The sequence below is a fragment of the Geotrypetes seraphini genome, chromosome 12 (genome assembly GCF_902459505.1).
Source record: "Geotrypetes seraphini chromosome 12, aGeoSer1.1, whole genome shotgun sequence".
In the NCBI taxonomy this organism is placed as follows: Eukaryota; Metazoa; Chordata; class Amphibia; order Gymnophiona; family Dermophiidae; genus Geotrypetes; species Geotrypetes seraphini.
The window spans coordinates 49,221,868-49,243,205 of record NC_047095.1 but is presented as its reverse complement, the minus strand read 5'-3'; the positions used below and the strand labels follow the sequence as shown (position 1 = coordinate 49,243,205).

Genomic DNA, 21,338 nt, shown 5'->3' with positions numbered 1-21,338 from the left:
CTCCTTTGCTCTGGCAACCCGATTCAGCGCTCGCTGCGTTGGCTCCGCCCCCTTTCAAGGGGGAGTCCGACGCTGCCTCTGACGCGGTGGGGGTGGGCGGAGCGTACTCTCGCCGCTTCCCCTAGTCCTGTGCTTCTTCCTGCCTCCTTCCCCTGCGCAGAACTCTGTGTCTCCGACTCTCCCTCTCTGTCCGGCTACCAGAGCACGCTGCCTTCTTGGTCTAGTGGTTTCAAAAATGGACATTTCTCCACCTCAACATGTGGACATCTAATCTAATTTTCCATTTGTGTATCGCACTAACCTAAGCAGGCTCAAGGCGACTTACAGAGAGAAGGAAGGAGGGGAGGAGGGAGAAGGAAGGGAAGGGACAGGGGGAAGGACAAGAAGAACATAGGAATAGCCTTACTGGATCAGACCAATGGTCCATCAAGCTCAGTAGCCCGTTCTCACAGTCATTAGTACCTGGCCAAAACCCAAGGAGTAGCAATATTCCATGCTACCAATCCAGGGTAAGCAGTGGCTTCCCCCATGTCTTTCTGAATAACAGACTATAAACTTTTCCTCCAGGAACTTGTCCAAACCTTTCTTAAAACCAGCTACACTATCCACTCTTACCACATCATCTGGCAACGCGTTTCAGAGCTTAACTATTCTCTGAATGAAAAAAATTTCCTCCTAAAAGTATTTCCCTATTTCTTCATTGAGTGTCCCCTAGTATTTGTAATTTTTGACGGAGTGAAAAATCGATCCACTTGTACCCGTTCTACTCCACTCAGGAGAGGTCCTAAAGCGGGAGATGGCTTGGGCAATAGTTTCAGTTGTTGAGTTTCTTGCGGAATAATGTGTAATCTGTATTAATGTAATAATTAATTTTTGATATGGAAAAACAATTTTTAATTATATGTATTAATTATGGTTTACTGAGATATGATTGTTTTTATTAGAATTGTTTTAGAACTATTATGATGGAGTTGTTTTTTGCTTAGTATTTTAGAAAAAAAAAATTTTTTTTTAACCTTTGCTTTTACTCTCTTCCATCCTATTTTTAAATGGAGTTCCTTTCTTGATGAATGTGTATTATATATTGTACACCGCTTGGATCTTTTTTTAGGCTGTTATGCGGTATAGAAAGTTTTTAATAAACATATGTTACTATGTGTTGTTCTGCCAGTTAGCTAAGGCAGTATATCAAGTTGAAATAAATGAAATGAAATTTTAACCCTATTTTATAAAGGCATCATAGGTGCTTATTTTCTTCTATAAAATAGGCAGAACCAGCCCCAATAGCGCTCTGAAGCTAGCTAAGCATGTGCAACGCCATATCCATGCACCTACATGCTATTTATGCTTGTCTGCTGCGTTTTTTGACTACATGTTTAAAGGCAATTAGACTGTTTCCAGTCCAATTCTTTATCTGTGCATTTGAGAACCACTGGACCCCTGAGGAAGGCGTGTTTGCTGAAATACGAAGGGTCCGGTTGGACTATTACAATTGCATTTTTATTGTTTTAATGTGTAAAAGTGTACAATAAATCATTTACAGAACATCAGTATCCACAGCTTTTTGTTTTTATCGTTGGATTGATTTTACTGTGAATCTTTGGGTCTTCTTCTCCTTTGTTGTCCTACATGCTTTATAAAATGTGTGCATCACAACTCTTATTCCTACTTCCCTTCCTCCCAACATCTATCTGTTGTGGGTGGGTAAGTACATGCCATCTTCTTGGCACATAAAATACAGGGAATGACTGAGTCCGCGAATCAGTCTTTTGCACAGCCGATTCCTCCACCTCTCTCCCCCGGTCAGGCAATCAGCCTTCTGCAAAGCCAATTCTTCCTCCTCTCCCCCACCCATCAGCCAATCAGTCTTCTACACAGCCGATTCCTCCTCCTTTCCACCCCCCCCATCAGCCAATCAGCCTTCTGCACAGCCGATTCCTCCTCCTCCCCTCTTCCCCTCCTCCCCCGGTCAGCCAATCAGCCTGCTGCACAGCCGATTCCACCTGTCACAGCCTTCTGCACACCCGCTGCCACCCCTGTAGCCCTCTCCCGCCTCTGATCCACTTCTAAACTGTATTCGCGTTTTTTTGAAATTCGCGGATGCTCCTAGAACGGAACCCCCATGAATTTCAGGGGAGTACTGTATATATATATATATATATATATATATATATATAAACACACACACACACACACACATATATATATATATATACACACACACGCAAGTCGCTCCTTGCTTTCGATACAGTTTTTCCTATAATTCACTAATTACAACATAAATACACTGACTGATATTCAAATGTACTTACCTGGCTAGCAGGTGCTGTTAACCAGATGAGTGCCAGCCAGAGGAATATTCAATAGCACTAATACAGAGGTTATCCATATAGCTGCGATATTCAGAGCACTAATTAGATCAAGCCAAGACAGCAAAAAGACTGTACTGAACTTTATTCTGTTGGCTTATCTGAATATTGCCACTAGCCGGATAGCACTTCCTATCATCACTAGTCCCCAGATATATAGTGCCGGTCGGTATGCAGAGATTGGATGCTGAATATTCGGTATTTGCTTATTTTGTTCATGGCAGCTGCTGTTGCTGACTGCCATTAGTTTAACATCAGCCCCATAGATCCTCCACTGTGTTTCAAACATCCTAACTTCAAAAATGTGAAGAAATTCAAACCATCATCATTACCGCTAAGAAAGCATCTCAGATGCCTAACATGAAGCTCATGCTTGTCCAACCTTTTCTCTATCAGGAACCACATTTTATATTTTGTAATATTCGGAGGGCCAAACCACACATGCGCACACCTGAACTCATGCTTGTCTTTTGAAATTCATACACTCGGGCACTCTCTGAGAACTCCCCCACAAGCCTTCACCCAGTCTCTCTCTCTCATATATAGTTTTCCAACCTTCACCCAGTTTCTTTCCCCTCACCTGGCTCAAACAGCAGAAGCCACGTGGGATTCCTGCACTGTGACTCTGTGGTCTGCAGGTTTGGGCTGTGTGGTGCCAGAAATTTGGGTTGGTCTCGCAGTTTCAAGTCTGGCGAGAGATGAAACCGCAAGACCACCCCAAACTTCTGGCACCAAGCAGTTCGAGCTTGCAGATAGCTGAGCTGCACTGGGGAAAGCAGGAATCCTGCCGAGCTTTAGAGGGCCAGGTAAAAGTTCTCGGAGGGCCTGGTTTTGGCTCATGGGCTGCAGGTTGGACAAGCCTGATGTAGATAGTAAGCACAGAAACTCCAACCATATAAACAGACCCCAGAAACATATGGTGAACACTACCACACGCAGAAACAGCAGTTTGGGATACATTACAAACAGCATTTGCTATTGGCAGCTGAAAAACCAAGGTAAGGACAAAGACTCCAACCGGCTGCACAAAAAAGGCCTTCAAGCACCAACCATAAATAACCCAGAGCCCAGATGAGCAAGTTAGTGCCAAAGCAGAAAAGCAACAGACCTACAATTCCAGAAAAGCGGCACACCAAGTTTACGGTACCTGGTTGTTTTGTGGCTTCTAAACATACAGCATATGTGGAAAAATGATCAGAGTTAGGACAGACAGGGGAAAGAAAAAAAAAGAACACAAGAATGTTTCAGTACAATATTTTTTTAAAATGAGGCATTAGGGGCTGTATTTAGTAAATGGTGTTGATTTGGGTGTTGAAAAAATTGATACTCAGCGCTGTTCTATAAGGGGGGGGGGCGCTCTGGGATGAGCACCCTCTATAGAATACCACTGGTCATAAAATTCTGTGCCCAAAGGACTTGCACCAACAGAAACCAGGTGTACAACCTGGCGTGCAAGTTGGGCACGTATTTACGGTATTCTATCATACTGCGCCCGATTTTCCAGAACGCCCCTGACCCACTCATGCTCCTTCCATGGGAAAGCCCCCTTTGCAATTGCACATGGAAACACTTAAGCGCTATCATATAAGCGGACGCTTAGGCCCTGATTCTGCAAAATGCGTCTAAGGTTAGGCGCCCTTTGTAGAACCGCGCTCAGCACAGTTCAGGCGTCTAACTTTTTAGGCGTCCTTTAGAGAATCAGGTTTTAGGTGAGATTTAGAAGTCCAAACAATGTCCTTAATGTTATAATATTTTATTATTATGTTATCAGAATGGTGATTTTATGCTGTTTTTCATTATAATTGTAATACTGGGAGTTGGATCTGTTTAATGCTTTTATTTATTTCTCTTCCATCAGACAGAGTGACTGGGATTCGAACCAGCAACATTAGGATAGAAGGGTATAGGTTTAATCAGTGTGCTACAGAGTGAGCTGGAAATTGTAAAACTGGGTTTTATAGGCATTGTAAGGAAGTCTACTTTTGAGCACAGTTTAAGCTTCAGATAGACCCGAGTTCTACGGACGGAGTTTTAAATATGAGCGTCCGTGAAATTGTGGCTGCATCTACAAAGTGGCGTCTACGTCCTTTGGACGCCTAAGTACCAATTATCGCTTGTTAAGGCCCTTAACTGGCTCATTAATTACTTAGATTGGATGCCTAAAGCACGCCTAGCGTTAGGCACGACTCAGGCACTCTTTATAGAATCAGGGCCTAAGCGTATTTCTGTGCCAGTCTGCCATTTCAGCCACGTTTCAGCACCTTGCATCCACTGGAACGCGTTTCCGCACTGAAATTTGGGCACGGCATTAGTGCCTAATTTTAGGCACAATTTACAGAATTCCTCAGTAATGTGTCTAAAAATATTTGGCAACAATTTTACCCTCACAATAGTGTGGCTTTTTAAGCCTGTAGGTTGTATTAATTTATAAACAGGCACCTTCTGAAATTTCAGTACAGGGATCAGAGGTTCTACTGGATATAAGCAGTTTTAAACTATCCTTAAAGAATAAAGTAAAACCTGCACTGAGACCATCCCAGCGCATGCATCGGTAGTGGAGAGGACATACTTGTCAAGTTTTTCTGTGTTCTGACGCCAGTGGGTCATATCCTTCCTCCATCTCAGATTTTCTTGACTTCCGAAAGCGCTCCCCGAAGGACTTCTCTCTGCAGGTTAAAGTCAGTGACTAATTTTCAGTTTTCACTGGTTTTTAAAATTAGGACACAAAGTACACAACAGGAGTCAATGAACAAATATTGAGAAAGTCTGTAATCCATCCCTCTGAGGTCAAGGTATCGATGACATCATGTAGTAAAGGAGTTAGGATGGCAATAATGAGATGTATTCATGGGACCAGAAGCTCGTTTTCAAAGGGAAACTTTAGAGAAGACTGGCCACTCATTAATCTCTCCTAACACTAGTATCGTACCAATGGCCATTCTGTCTCTCTGTTCAAGCCAAACGGCTGAACGGTATTCCATGAATAAATCTGGAAGCCGTGTTGCGAGCTATGAAAACCATCAGTTAGGCTTAAAAGGTCTGATAGCCGTTTGTTAACACAGAATTCTTGGAGTTTGGCAGGCCTTGGAATCCAGCTATTGGTCTAAAGTTATCAACTTTTGTTAAGTCCTTTCCCGCTGCCTTGGGTATAGGTGTCAAGAGCAATAGTTGACAATGATTTTGGTTGTATGCCTTTCTATTTTTACTTCATGTATAATTATACGTATGGATTGTTGTATAGGTGATATATGATTATATGGTTTAAGCAGTCTTACAAGAAGTATATGCAATAATAGATAAATAGCTTATAAAACCAGGGAGGTAGCTTTATGAGTATAAAAATATAATAATTTTGACTAGATACTGTGCTTTATATATTAATTTGTTTGTACACATTATTTCCCTATATACTGTATTTGGTTATTCACCCTTTTGGAAGCCTTTTTCTGGACCATATCTATTTTTGAAAGTACATCTTTAAACCACTAATACACAGTGGAAATATATGAGACTAGGCTTTGGAGTAAGCACCTGTATTCAGCAACGATACAGGACACTAATCCATGTTTCATCCTATAGTACTTTGTCAGCGTGAACAAAGCAAGGAATGAAATAAAAAATAACTAATGAATGAACTAAATCACAAGAAGGGTTTGCATGTAAAACGATATCATAATCATAATAATGATAAAATACTAGTATGCCACCGTGAATAAAGTAAAAAAAAAAAAAAAAAATCTGAATGACTGCTATCAGAAAGAAGTAGGCCGGAGCAACTCGCGAGGCCTGCTACAAAAGAAGGGTCTTCGTGGGTCAGGGCAGACAGGAGCCAATAGGAGGAAGAAAGGGGTGGGCAAGACAAACGGCAGGCAATTTAACTAGGTATCTCCCGATGCAGCCATCTTTTCAGCGGGGTATCAGGTGCCTACTCATATACAATCAGCTACATGTTTGGAAATGACTAATGTAAATGGCAGCGGCCACAGTTTTCCCCTACTTCGTGTGATAGTGTGGTCGAGATTAGGACAACTAAAAGCCAGGGTAGAAATTAGGGATAGATAAGTAGTTATTGCTAGTGCTAAGAATTGTTATACCATAGAGCAGTGGTCTCAAACTCGCGGCCCGGGGGCCACATGCGGCCCGCCAGGTACTATTTTGAGGCCCTCGGTATGTTTATCATAATCACAAAAGTAAAATAAAACAGTTTCTTGATCATATGTCTCTTTAGTTATAAATGACAATATTATTATAAAGACTTAGCCAAAAGGAAAGATTTTTAAACTATAAAGAGTTTTACCTCATGCAAAGTTATCATTTCTTTAATAAGACATTAGCTATTTTTTCTGTGGCCCTCCAAGTACCTATAAATCCAAAATGTGGCCCTACAAAGGATTTGAGTTTGAGACCACTGCCATAGAGGAATAAAGTTGTAAGTTGGTTATAATTACTGTATTGCTTATTGTTATGTAGCCATGCTGTGGCCTACAATAAGTTTCTCTTAGTGGAAAATTTACCATGGAATCAGACTGCGGTTTGTTGGGGGAGAGAAAAGTGGGGAGGGAAGGGACAAGAGCAGGGTGACCTGGCTGAGGCCTCCCCAATTTTATGATTTTAACTATTAATTGAAGTACTCTTTATTTTAAAAAAAAAAAGTATTTCTTTGGGCAGCAATGTTAACAAAGAAAAGCTAAAATATCCATCTCTTACACTTACCTAGCTGCCCTCTGCTGCGCCGAACCATCTCCTGTCTTGCCCCTATACTTCCCAAAATTGCTTCTTCCAGTTTTGCTCGCATATCCTTCGACTTCTTAAATGTCAGACTGTTCATTCTCTCAAAAACTTTCTTGCCCTGAAGTGCAAACAGAAGACACGGAGGATACTTTAAAAAAAAAAAAAAAAAAAAATCTCTCATTTCATACTAAACCCTGGCAAAAATGTACACAAGGAGGCCATCGTTACCTTGTACTCGAAGCAGGAGATGCAGAGATAGAGCAAATCCAGCAGACGATTGAGCTGCAAGACGGAAAGGTCCATAAACCATTTCTGTAGGACGGTTTCATCAGCATTCCTCAGCACCCACAGCAGACAGATCAACAGGCTCCGGCTGGACTCTGCTGAGAATGTTGTATGCTGCCGGGTGGCCTAAACAAAGCACCGAGGAAATATTCAGCTCCTTGTATTAAGAAAAGCTGGCCTTATCAGACGGAAGGGAGGACATTTCAAAATTACCTTCAAAGATTTAAAACAGGCCTCCAAAACAGTTCTCTTCAATGATGCTTTTTTTCACTCCTGAGTCATTTTTCATCCTTGGTGCCTGAGGCTGCAAAGCTACTTCAGATGTATTTTTTACCTCTATTTTACCTGTCCTGTCAAACACTGTAGTTCATTTTCTCCCTGCCCTATTTCTCCCTGTTCTTCCAATCATTGTGAGGGGGTTTTATTTATAAGAATTTCAAAATTACAAAATCAAGCATACACTTTGAACAGAAAAAATATTGTTATTAGTGCATTTAGATACAAATTATACGAGGGTAAATCAAAAATTAAAGACAATTGTTAAATTATGTGATAACCAGAACAGAGCTAGCAAAATTCAACATATGTACTCATACATCGACTGTTGGATAGTTTGTCCATGCACAGTGCAGAGCTCAGGCTTTAGTCATGTGGCAGCCAAAAGGTCAAAAACATGGACTCTCCACTGCAAGATTGCACCATCAAACGACGACGTGCAATAGTGCACTTTCTTTGGGCAGAGAGAGCGAAACCTGTGGAAATTCACCGTCGGATATTGACTCAGTACGGACACAGAACCATGAATAAACAAAAGGTTTATGAGTACATAAAAAGGTTTAAAGTGGGAAGAACAGATGTAACCAACGAAGGTCGTTTTGGTCACCCGTCAACATCGCGCACACAAGAGCTGCAAATTTGGATATCAGATATGGATCTGCATTTGCCATAATGCATGATGCCTTGGGATACAGGAAAATCAGCGCACAATGGGTTCCCAAACAGTTCAATGATCTGTACAAGCAACAGTGTGTGGAAGTTGTGACCCAGTTCCTGAGATGGTGTGAAGAAAATCTGAGTACACTGGACCTGGAAAGCAAGATGAAGCATGATGAAGTATAGGAAGTGGTGCTCACCTGGCTTTGGGAGCAGCCAAAAAACTTCTTGCATGGAGACTATGTGGAAAAATGATATGTTCAATTGCTCACAGTTACTTCTATTAAAGCTGTTAAATGTATTTTGCCTTTATTTTTTGATTTACCCTTGTATATAGGAAAACAACACATTCAAGGAAAAAATATAGCAATAATATTTATGTCAATAGGGCAAACAGAAGAGGGGAGGAGAAAGAACAAACCCTAAAATTGGGAAATTCAAGGGATATATAAGAATCAATGCTTGATAGAAAAATCTTAATCAGTCAGGAGAAAAAAAAAATGAACATATCAGGAAATAGGGAATTCCTATTTACAGCTTATCCTTCAACTTATTCAAGAAAACATAATTACTACCCTCAGATTTTATACAACATTTACAAGGAAACTGTAGGAAAAAATTTGTCCCAAGAGCAATAACCTGTGGACACAGCACCAAAAGACCTTGCATCTCATCTGTGTAGCTCAGGAGAAATCAGGAAATATAAAAATAAGATGACCTCAAAACAATGCATCCTTATATCTGAAATACAGTCTCAAAATTCAATTAAAATCAGGTTCAAGGGCAAATGTAGCTATCAAGGTACCACAGGAAAAATTCCTTGCTGGGAATATTCCAGAAAGTTTAGCTTAGCAGGGTTTTAAAAAGATTTGGATAACTTTCTAAAAGGGAAGTCCATAAGCCATTACTAAGATGGACTTTGGGAAATCCACTGCTTATTCCTAGGATAAGCAGCATAAAATCTGTTTTACTCCTTGTGACCTTGCCAGGTACTTGTGACCTGGGTTGGCCCCTGTTGAAAATAGGACATTGGGCTTGATGGACCTTTGGTCTGTCTCACTATGGCAACTCATGTTCTTATGTTCTAATGTCACTGCCCTCTTGGCTTCACGGACCCACTCAGGAGCCTCTATGCCGCGAGGATCATCATGTCCTTAGCCACTTCTCTCTTACAAACACAAAATTATTGTCCAATACGATGATTAAAAAGTTGACAATTAGAAGTTGAAGGGTGATTTTTAATCAAAACTTGTTGGAATTCCATTTCTGTGTAAGTATTTTTTGAAGGGAATTCTTGGCGCCATTGAAGAGCGCTATTAGTTCCACGCATTGCTGCCAAAGGCATGCAGCCATTAACAATAAGTTACCATGTGAGCACTTACCGACACTTATGTTATCGGCAGTTAAGGGCTCAGACAACTCACTCTCCTGACATGCCCTCTCCCAAAAAATTACAAAACACTTTTTTGTGCCCACATTACAAACTCACTAATTCATCAGTTACTGCAGAGATGGGTCCTGAGGCAGGCCATTTTACATATAGCAACTAATGCAGCTTAGTAAAAGGACCCCTAAGTGCAGCTAGTAATAATAATGCAACTGAAAAGCCTTTTCGACTCTTCTCTTACCTTTAAGGATCAAATAAATTCTCTAGTTAAGAAGGAGAAATTAGGTTCTTACCTGCTAATTTACTTTCTTTTAGCTTCTCCAGACCAGTAGAGGTTAACTTTACGAATGGGTATATATCTAATCATGACCAGCAGGTGGAGACTGAAAACAAAACTTTGGGACAGTATATACTATCCTCCCTTCTCTATTTCCCTCAGTCTGCCGAATAGCCAAGCAGAATCAAGAACTGGAAAACAGGAAGAAAACAATACTCCGAACAGGAGTAACAAATAACATACCCAAATGCTGTTGGAAAATGCAGAGGAGAAATACCCGAAGGAAAATGTCCCCACAGCTCGCCAGCTAAGCCAGCCGAGCCACAGCCGCTGTTCTTTAATTCTCCCCGGCCCTAGAAAAATACTAGAACCCGCAGCAAAAAACAAAAACTGCCCGCGAAAACAGCCCCAACAACAACAACAACAGACAGGGTGGGGACCTCTACTGGTCTGGAGAAGCTAAAAGAAAGTAAATTAGCAGGTAAGAACCTAATTTCTCCTTCTTTAGCACTCTCCAGACCAGTAGAGGTTAACTTTACGAATGGGACGTACCAAAGCAGTCCCTCTCACGGGCGGGACCCCCGAAGGGCCGATACCAGAACACGCTCACCGAACACCGCGTCCCGACGCGCCTGAACATCTACCCGATAATGTCTAACAAATGAATGCAAGGAGGACCAAACCGCAGCCTTACAAATATCCACCGGAGGCACGAGCGACGACTCAGCCCAAGAAGCCGCCTGACCCCGAGTGGAATGAGCCTAGAGAAACTCTGGAACAGGCTGCTGTTTCAGAAGATAAGCGGAAACAATCGTCTCCTTGATCCAGCGCGCAATAGTAGCCTTAGAAGCGCCAGCTCCCCGACGAGGACCAGCCAGGAGGACAAAGAGATGATCGGACTTCCGGAATTCCTGGGTCCGCTGCACATAAGAGCGAAGGACCCGACCGACATCCAACTTGCGCAGCTGCCGTTGCTCAGAAGAGCCCTCCCGACCACCCAAGACCGGGAGAACCACCGATTGATTGACATGAAAAGGAGAAACAACCTTCGGCAGAAAGGAAGGAACAGGCCGCAAGACGACCCGCTCCCTAGAAAACTCCAAGAAGGAAGCCCTACAAGAGAAAGCCTGCAGCTCAGAAACACGCCTAGCAGAAGTAATGGCCACCAAAAAGACCGCCTTCAAAGTAAGGTCCTTCAAAGAACAGTCGTCCAAGGGCTCGAAAGGCGGGCGCACCAAAACAGAGAGAACCCGATTAAGATCCCAAGAGGGAACCGAGGGCCTTAGGGGAGGCCTAAGCAACTTGGCCGCCCGCAGAAACCGAATCACATCAGGAAGAGCCGATAAACGCTGACCTGACACCAACCCTCGACAGGGCCGCAAGATGAACCCGGAGAGAAGACCAAGCCAGGCCTCTATCCAGGCCATCCTGCAAGAACTCTAGAATGTTAGGCAGAGAAGCGCGAAAAGAGGTCACTCCCCGCGCCCGACACCATTCCTCAAAGAGACACCAAACCCGCACATAAGCCCGAGAGGTAGAAAGCCTCCGGGACCCCAAAAGTGTAGAGATCACCTTGTCTGAATATCCCTCCTTGCGAAGGCGACCCCTTTCAAGAGCCACGCCGTAAGACAGAAGGGAGACGGGTCGAACATGGGAATGGGACCCTGCATCAGAAGGTCGTCCGAGAGAGGCAGAGGAAGAGGAACCGCCACCAGGTGCCTCACCAGATCCGCATACCACGGACGTCGAGGCCATTCCGGAGCCACCAGCACCACCAAACCCGGATGGTGAACAATGCGAAGAAGCACTCTGCCCACCAGCGGCCAAGGAGGGAACACATACAACAGCCCCTCCGTTGGCCACGGCTGGACCAGAGCATCCAGACCCTCGGCCAGCCCGTCCCTGCGACGACTGAAGAAGCGGGGCACTTTGGCGTTGCCACTCGTGGCCATCAGGTCCATCAGGGGCTGCCCCCAAGCTTGCACTATCAACCGAAACGCACCGGCGCCGAGAAACCACTCTCCTGGATCCAGGAAGTGACGACTGAGGAAGTCTGCCTGAACATTTTCTACCCCGGCTATATGAGAAGCCGAGAGGTCCAGAAGATGGGACTCCGCCCAAACCATGAGCCGAGCCGCCTCCTGCGCCACAGGAGTGCTCTTGGTGCCCCCCTGACGATTGACATAAGCCACCGCCGTGGCATTGTCCGACAGGACTCTGACCGACTTGCCCAGCAAAAGGGAGTGGAAAGCTAACAGCGCCAGCCTGACCGCTCTGGTCTCCAACACGTTGATCGACCAGGAGGCCTCCTCCGCGGACCAGGTGCCCCGAGCTGAGTGGCCCATAAACTGAGCCTCCCAACCGAGGAGACTCGCATCCGTAAGGAGCACCGTCCACTGCGGGAGATCCAGACCCACCCCCTGAACCAGGTGAGGGGTCCGGAGCCACCAGCGCAGACTGCAGCGCGCCAAGCCTCGCAGGGGAACCGGAACATCCAAATCTTGCCTCCGGGGAGACCACCTCCGGAGCAGAGCATACTGAAGAGGACGCATGTGGGCCCGCGCCCACCTCACCACGTCCAGGGACGCCGCCATTGACCTCAGGACTTGGAGGAAATCTCGCGCCCGAGAACCCCGGGACGCCAAAAGCAGGCGAATCTGAGATTGCAATTTGCTCACCCGGGCCTCTGGAAGGAAGACCCTCCCCAAGGAGGTGTCGAACATAACCCCAAGGCACTCCAGACGCTGAGCCGGGACCAACCGACTCTTGGAAAGGTTGACCACCCAGCCCAGCGACCGGAGAAACACCACCACCCGAGCCGTAACCCGGGAGCTCTCCTGCAACGACTTTGCCCGAATCAACCAGTCGTCCAGGTAGGGGAAAACCAGGATGCCCACCGACCGCAAGGCTGCCGCGACGACCACCATTACCGTGGTGAGCGTCCGAGGAGCCGTGGCCAGACCAAAGGGAAGCGCACAGAACTGAAAGTGCCGCCCCAAGATCGCAAAGCGAAGGAAGCGCTGATGAGAGGCCCGAATTGGAACCTGCAAGTAGGCCTCCGTCAGATCGAGAGACGTAAGAAACTCCCCCGGCTGAACCGCCAGAAAGACCGACCGCAGCGTTTCCATGCGGAAAGACGGAATCTTGAGAGCTCTGTTGACCCCTTTCAAATCCAGGATGGGCCGAAAGGTCCCCTCCTTTATGGTCACCACAAAGTAAATGGAGTACCTGCCGGTGCCCCACTCCGTAGGGGGCACCGGCACCACTGCCTCGAGATCTAGCAAACGCTGAAGGGTCCGACGAAAAACCTGCGTCTTCCATGGAATCTGACATGGAGAAGCGAGGAAAAGGTCCGGCAGAGAGCGGGTAAACTCCAGAGCGTAACCGTCCCGCACCACCTCAAGGACCCACTGATCGGACGCGATCTCGGCCCATTTGGGGAAAAAATTGCGCAGCCGGGCCCCCACCGGAACCAAAGGGGGTGCCGGCAAGGAGTCATTGCGCAGGACGGGAAGCGGGGGAACCGGCGGAGGGATTCCCTGCCCCTCGACGGGCCCCCCGAAAGGGCTGCATGCGCTGGAAGAACCGACCCCGGGAAAAACCCTGAGCCGGGAAAAAAGCAGCCCCACGCCCCGGGCGTTACTTGCGAAATTCCCGCAAACGCCCCCGGGCAGCCCCACACCTAGACGCAGGGCAGGCACGGTCCTCAGGCAGACGGGGCACCTTCGAGACCGTCAGAGTCTGAATCAACTCATCTAATTCCTCTCCAAACAAAAAGACCCCCTAAAGGGAACTTTAGTAAACTTAGCTTTGGACGCAGAATCCGCCGCCCAAGCGCGCAGCCACAAAATTCGCCGCGCGGCCACGCCATAGACTTAGCCGAAATCCGCACCAAGTCATAAAGAGCATCTGAGAGGAACGAGGCAGCCATCGCAATCTTCGCTACCTCCTGATCCACTAGAGACCAGTCATCAGACTCCCGATCCAGGACACGCTCAGCCCACCGAAACACGGCGCGAGCGACAAGCTCCCCACAAATAGCCGCCTGGACCCCAAAGGCAGAGACATCAAAATCATACTTAAGAAGTGTCTCTAACGCACGCTCCTCCGAGACCCTAAGAGCAGAACCATCCATAACAGGCACGGTATGCCGCTTAGGAAGTGCCGAGACCACCGCGTTCCTCATTGGCGAAATTAAGGTAGCCCTACCTCCCTCCGGGACGGGATACCCAAGAGCCAAGGCGCACACCAAACGAAACTGCGCCCATAGGCCACTGCGCCAACACAAAATCCCGCAAATCCTGACGCACAGGAAAAAAGCGGGAAACAGGACAGACCCCCTGAAGCAGAGGGGCCCCCATACGCGGGGTCTCCGGCGGCGCCACTGCAAAAATGCCGCACCAAGGAGACCTGCTACACAGGTCTAAAAGCTCATCCCTCTGAATAAAAAGCGCACCACGGACGCATCTGCTCTGGAAGACGGGAAACCCGCCGCCCCGCTGCCAACAGGCGTCCCCTCTAGAGGATCCTGGAAGCCCGCCAAAGCAGCCAGGTCCTCAACCAGGCCAACACGCTCCTCCGCCCACCAATTTGCAATCCAAGCCCCCCCCGCGGGCGCTTGGATGAGGGAGGAGGAAGAGGGGACGCCAAACGAAAAGAGGGAGGCAAAGCCATAGGGGGCGCGGAGGGAACCCCCCCGAAACCCCCCAGGCGCACGTGGGACCCCCAAAAGTCCGCACAAAGAAAGAAAATAAATTGGGGGCAAAAAACCCCTGGGGGTCCCCAGGGACTCCCTGCCCCAGCAGGGGTCCATGCTGAAACCTGCCCCTGTGTTCGCCATACAGGGGGAAGGTCACCTGAGGTTGCAGACAAAATGGAGGGGCCAGACAAAGAAAATGGCGAAGTTCCCGCCAAAAATGCTCCCTCCATGGCCTGTAGCGGCTGAGAAGACTGAACAGTCTCAGCCGCTAAGACAGGCAAGTCGGCATCAGCTGTCAAAAAATCAGCTGAGAGGGAATCCTTCGGGGAATCCCTCCGTGGGCGGTTGTGGAAGACCGGGCTTCCCCACTGCTCCAAGCCGACTCGCGAGGCACCATCGGCGGGGAGCTCTGGGCGCCTGCAGCCGCTGCCGACGGAGCTCCACCACCTCACCGACCCAAACCGCCGAGTTCAGGCCGGCCGCGAGTGCCTCGCGGCTGGACACAATTGTGTCCTACTCCCCCGGAGAAGGGCACAATTGCTCCATACGCGACCTAGCTATAAAAAAAAGTGCCGGTTACATGAAAAAATACAGTAAAATACAGTTTTCTTAAAGGGAAACAACCCTTCAGACCAGCACTACCTCAGGATTTTTTTTTTTTTTTTTTTTACAGAACAGACTCCACAGGCTCTCGAAGCAATATGCCTTGCTTGACTTAGGGGGCAAGGCTTACTGCTGAGGCTCCTCTAAAAAAATGTGGGGAGGTGGAGGAAGTGGGGGGAGGGACCCCGCTCGTGACCCGCCGGGTTTGACACCCCCGAGGTCGGACGAACCCCCAAACAGGGCCCGACCAAGCTCCGTCCGGCCAAAAACAGGGACAATAAACCCCTAAACAAATTCCAACAGCCCTACCAAGAGAGATGGGTACAGATCACTCAACACCTGCTGGAGACTGAAAGAAGACTGAGGGAAATAGAGAAGGGAGGATAGTATATACTGTCCCAAAGTTTTGTTTTCAGTCTCCACCTGCTGGTCATGATTAGATATATACCCATTCGTAAAGTTAACCTCTACTGGTCTGGAGAGTGCTAAAGAAATGCTTTTTAAGTTTACAAATGCTGAGGAAGGTTAGATCTCTCTTCCATCAACGTCATTTTTCTGTCTTGGAAGGAGTCTGAGAAGGAGGGGGCTACATTACGTATCCCAAAAATAAAACAAAACCAGGCCCCAAGAACATGCAGCTGCTTGTGCCCAGTATCAGCTCTGCTCAATTTCACAGCTAAGACAAGAATGACACCCTTCCAAATTCAGGTGACACAGGCCCATCTCACAAAAATAAGGTTTTATTCCTGCAGGCCCACTGTAAGCTCCTTGGAGGGTCTCAAGAAGTTTCATTTAAGTATCTGTTTCAAAAATTTTGGAATTTTGTTTTGCCAAGCCAAATGTAAAAAACAAAAAAAATTGAATAAATTTACCCCTGTCAAGCATTTTCACAATTTTTTTGCATTTGCATAGGGCACTTGCAGCTTTTAAAATACAGCCTGAAATCTGACATACATTAGTACTCTGCAACATGCTGTGTTAACACCTGCAAATTTGTATTACCACACACTTAGGGGTCACTTATTAACTATGGCTGCTATGGAGCCTGATGAAAATAATGCATGTTAATGGTGTTGGCATGAACTGTTAGCAAATGATGCAACAGAAAGAGGTTAACATTTGAAAGACCACGTGGCATACACAGAGAACTAGTGTTCTCTTCAGCCACCACATCAGCTTTGGTGTTCAAAAGTGTATTGGGGCCTCACATCCTCTATAATAAAACCCTAAGCGCGCATGCACACTTAGGACGGCGGGTTCCCTGCGACCATGGTGTCTGGGTCTGTGCTGAATTCCATTTTCGAACACGCCGGCGACTCCCCCCTCCCACCCTCAATACCAGAGAAACTGCTGCCGCCACTGATTCCATAGGCGTTGCCGCCAGCATCTACTTCTCACCCTCTTCCCTCTCGCCTGCTCACCCACCTGCCGCGTTTGGTTTCTTAGAAAAGCGCTGCGCCGTGTTCCCGCTGGCCTCACCATCTTCTCTCCACTGTGGCCTGCCCTCTGAGAACTTCCTGTTTCCGCTAGGGCTGGCCGCAGTGGACAGAAGACGCTGAGGTTAGCAACAGCATGGTGCAGCACTTTTCTTTGAATTTAACAGGGTGGGCGGATGAGCAGGCGGGAGGGAGAATGGAGGAGGATTAGATGCTGGCAGGGGTGCGTTACAGATTGAGGGAAGCAGGGGAAGGGTGAAATGGATTTGAAGGAGGCAAGATGGGGAGAGGGAGAGAGATTCAGGGAGGGGACAGAAGGGGAAGGAGAGATATGGACAGAGGAAGTAAGAGAGGGAGAGATGGACATGAGGTTCATGCCAATGGGCCAGAAGGGGTGCTGCTGGATGGGGGGAAAGTAAAATGAAGGGAGAAGGGCTGCTGCTGGGCAGGGGGAGCAGTGAAGGGGTGCTGCTGGACAGGGGAGATGTAAAACGAAGGGAGAAGGGCTGCTGCTGGACAGGGGGAGCAGGCAAAGGGTTGTGGTGGACAGCTGAGGAAAGAGAGAGACAGAAAGAAAGAAAGACAAACAGACAGAAAGCGGCCAAGGATAAAGAAAGACAAACACACACATCTATTCTAGCACCCGTTAATGTAACGGGCTTAAAGACTAGTATGCTTAATAAAAGCATATAATATATATAATATAATATAATATATAAATGATATTTTGAATTAAATTACACGTGGGGAGTGTGGTTGGGGGGGGAATAAATTCATGTATGTAAAATCAGAATTGTATGATTATCAAGTGATTTGTAACAGTTATATGATGTAGTATTGTGCACTTGTAAGATGAAAAATGAATAAAGAATTAAAAAAAAAAAAAAAGCATTTCTATTTACCGCTGGGGTGAGTATAAAGCTACTGGGCCTTGCAAGCTGTGGAGTAGAAGTCCCAGCAATCGCCATGGCAACAGTCTGGCTTATCATGTTCCCTCCTTCATTTTCATGGTCCTCAGACGCTGTGCAGCTTGGTCTTCCTCGCTGGTTATGAGATTCTGAAGGAAAATGTAAATTACATGTTTAATTTTAGGTTCTTCTTTATCCCCCACTTGCAAAACCTTAATATCATTTTACTTGTAAGGCAATATGTATTGTCTCTTTGAGTATAGACTATCCCACCTTTATAGTGGTGTGCTGGGAAATGTTTAACAAGGCTCTCTCCGGGCATTGTAAGCCCTGCAATTTGAGGGAGAGGGACCCTAGTACAGGCACGCTAGGCATACCTTTGGTGGCAGGAATGCCAAGCCCCGCCAGACAAGTAAATGGACTGCCACCACTCCCTGCAGCTTGTTTCTAGCTCTGAGCAGCATGCCAAGAAACCTAGTGGCCACTTTTAGTGCAAATTAGAGAATGACACGGTGACAAAATTCATCACCATTCCCGTTCCCGCGGATAACCGCGGGAAACCATCTTCATATCATTCTTTAAGGAGCGAGGGAAGAATCAGAATACGAATGACCACAACCACTGACCCTCAAGCTTTGCTTTGAAGAATGCTGGTATAGAAGGACTGAGGTTGAAATAGACACTAAAAAATGACATGGGATTATTTCCCGCGGTTATCCGCAGGGACGGGGATGAATTTTGTCACCGTGTCATTCTCTAGTGCAAATATCAATTATTAGGTTTTAAATTTGGTTTACTGGAAACTTGGATTGTCAAAATACAGAAACAACTGGTTTTAGTCAAATGGGTTACAAAATTTTATAATTTTTAAAAGTAATATCAGAGTCTTTTTTTAAAAAACTGAAAAAGGTACCAAGTCTTTAAGCCTAATTTTGGGTTCCTTTTATGAAGCCGCGCTAGAGGTTTTTAGCACGGGCCGGCACACTGAATGCTCTGAGGCTCATAGGAATTAAGGATGTGGCTAGAGCATAATGACCCCAACTATACTATTATTGGGTTAGAGTTCAGGGTTAGGCTTGCTTTGCAAATGATCAGGAAACAAATTTCCCTGCACACACTCTGTGCCAATCAGTTGGCAATAGGTCACAGAGTTCATGGGTTCCAGTATGCCAGCTGCACCTGGTTTCCACTTAGGCCCACACTACAGGGCACCGTAGCATCAGTTTTCATTAATGAAATTTGGCACTCTTCCAGATCCACCGGTCAGTCAGCTGCGTTCTAGTAATCATTCCGCAGGTCTAATCAATCAATAACCCTGTGCTGGAGATTTAGTTTTTTGTTAACATCCTGTTCCGTCAGGCTCGATGATCTTCAGAGATTTCAAGGCTGCACTCATAATAATGATTAATGAACACGCTAGTTTCGGAATTTAGCCTGAAAATCCGGAACGTCTGTTTATCAAGACCAACAGAATTTAAAAAAAAAAAAATTTATGAAGAAAACTGCGAAACGTACCTGAGAACGAGTAATTTAATTCAGTGATACTAAACTAAACTAAAACTTCCGCAACTCAGAATTGATTTCAGAGGGAGCCAGGCCTGCATGAGCAACAGGCTAGAGTAGCTGCAGCTTCAGCACCCTGAGGTTGTGGGCTCAAAACTCCACACTGCTCCTTATGATCCTTGGAAAGTCACTCACTCCTCCGTTGCCCCAGGTATGTTAGATAGATTGTGAACCCAAAGGGACAGATAGGGAAAATGCTTGAGTACCTTATTGTAAACTACTTGGATAAACTTGATAGGCGGTATATAAAAACCTAATAAAAATAGTTCCAAACTATGGCGTTGGGTCTCCAGATAGATTGGGAAGGGAGTCTTTTATACCAACCTTGTCAAAGGTCTGGACATGTTACACTACAATCATGTTGATGTATATTGAATCTTTGTTGAATAAATCTTAATAAACAAACTTTAATAAAAATATCTCCAAACAAGGGGGCACTCAGAGAAATTGAAAGGGGACAGGTTTAGAACAAACGCCAGGAAGTTCTTTTTCACTCAGAGGGTGGTGGATACATGGAACGTGCTACTGGAGGATGTGATAAGCAGGAGCACGCTACAGGGCTTCAAAGAGGGTCTGGACAGATACCTGGAGGACAAAGGGATTGAGGGGTACAGATAGGAGTAGAGGTAGGTAATAGGGATAGGATTAGAGGCAGTTACAAAATTAGTCAGGGACACTGTTCAGGCAATTAGGCCTGATGGGCCGCCGCGAGAGCGGACCGCTGGGCAGGATGGACCTCTGGTCTGACTCAGCGGAGGCAACTTCTTATGTTCTTAGCTTTATATACCGGGTCATCAACCTGAGGAAGCTCGACACAGTTAACAATAATTAATAAAGATATGCTAAAATTGCAAGGAGATTAATTTTCAAAATGTTTAGCAAATAGAAAAGTTTCTAAAGATTTACGTAAGGATTGGAAAGGACTGGGACATCTCAAAATTAAAGGAAGTTCATTCCATAATTGGGAAAATTTAAAAGCCAAAGAAAGGCTGAAATTCTTGATTCCTTTAATTCCTTTCCAAGAAAAAGACCAATACTGCAAGCTAAATAAAGAGAAAGTCGTTTGCAAAGTGCTATTATGAAACTGGGTGTAGAACCTAAGACTTGGTACCTTTTCAGGGGCCGTATTATGATGAAATTATTGGGGTTATTACGCAAGTGAGCCAAAATAAACAGCGTGGCTATACACTACACAAACTTGTATCTGGTAGGCTAAAAAAAGTTTTAGAGCTTCTTTAAAAACCTAAGGCGTCCTTTTACAATCGGTTTGCTTTGTGAATCTAGCCCTTAGTCTCTCTCAGCCCACCCTGCCTTCAGTTTTCTTTCTCAATATTATTTTTAAAGGCTCCGAGAGCACAACACAGTGGAGGGCGATGATGAAATGGTTCCTCTTTACCTGTGGGCAGAGTCCCCGGTTCCCCTTCCTAATGGCTATGTAAAATTACACAATTATGTGCTGGCTTATTAATTTTGCCCTAATGGGTGTAACAGTCATATATACGCCTTGTTGTGTAATTAAAGTGGCAGAATATAAAGATAATAAATGCCAGTAGCAAAAGCTGCAGAAATGTTTATGACACATGCTAGAAAGGGTCGTGCACGCGTACATCAAACTAGGACTGCCACCTCACTCCGGGGGCTGTTAAACAAGCTGATCCAGTCCTAGTTTTACCCCACTGAATGCATGGATTTCTACTGTTGACTGTCGCACTGTTTTCTCTAAGAGAAAGGGAACTACAAATTTATGAATGCGCTGGGGCAAAAACCAGGACCAATCCCAGTCTATTCAGTTGGGTGGAAGAGTTGACAAACCTACCACCAACCTACAGTTGCCTATGGTTAGGTGCCTAGATTGGCGTGCTTAGCCATCTAGGCACCTAACTTAATTGCTTTAATTGGCTTAATCAGGGTTGATAGTTGAAAGCGCTATTAAAAACCAATTAAAAAAATTAACTTGCTGGTAGACGCCTACCACTTCAAAGATAGACACCTACCGGCAAGTAGGCACAGTTAGGGGCAGATTTGGACAAAGTTTGGGTGTGGACTGACTTAGGTGTGCTCATTTAGGTCAAGAAAACCCTGGCCTAATGGCAGCGCCTAAAGATTCAATTCCTACCAGCGCCTAAAAATGCTTAGGAGTCACTAGG

At 45.8% G+C, this 21,338-nt stretch overlaps 1 protein-coding gene across 9 annotated transcripts in view; it reads right to left on the bottom strand.

Annotated features, from left to right (window-relative positions):
- The window catches only part of DOCK7 (dedicator of cytokinesis 7), a 287,050-nt gene that overhangs the window by 57,976 nt on the left and 207,736 nt on the right, over positions 1-21,338 (bottom strand). For 4 of the 9 annotated variants that reach the window (XM_033917242.1, XM_033917240.1, XM_033917241.1 and 1 more), the window contains 5 exons: positions 17,623-17,777; positions 7,329-7,511; positions 7,083-7,218; positions 4,939-5,035; positions 3,517-3,534 (listed from right to left, as the gene is read on the bottom strand). In XM_033917242.1, the coding sequence (XP_033773133.1) occupies positions 3,517-3,534; positions 4,939-5,035; positions 7,083-7,218; positions 7,329-7,511; positions 17,623-17,777 (589 nt within the window). Of the gene's footprint in view, positions 1-3,516; positions 3,535-4,938; positions 5,036-7,082; positions 7,219-7,328; positions 7,512-8,037; positions 8,472-17,622; positions 17,778-21,338 lie in introns of those variants that run through there. The other 5 variants (XM_033917243.1, XM_033917245.1, XM_033917247.1 and 2 more) reach the window with 2 other exon arrangements.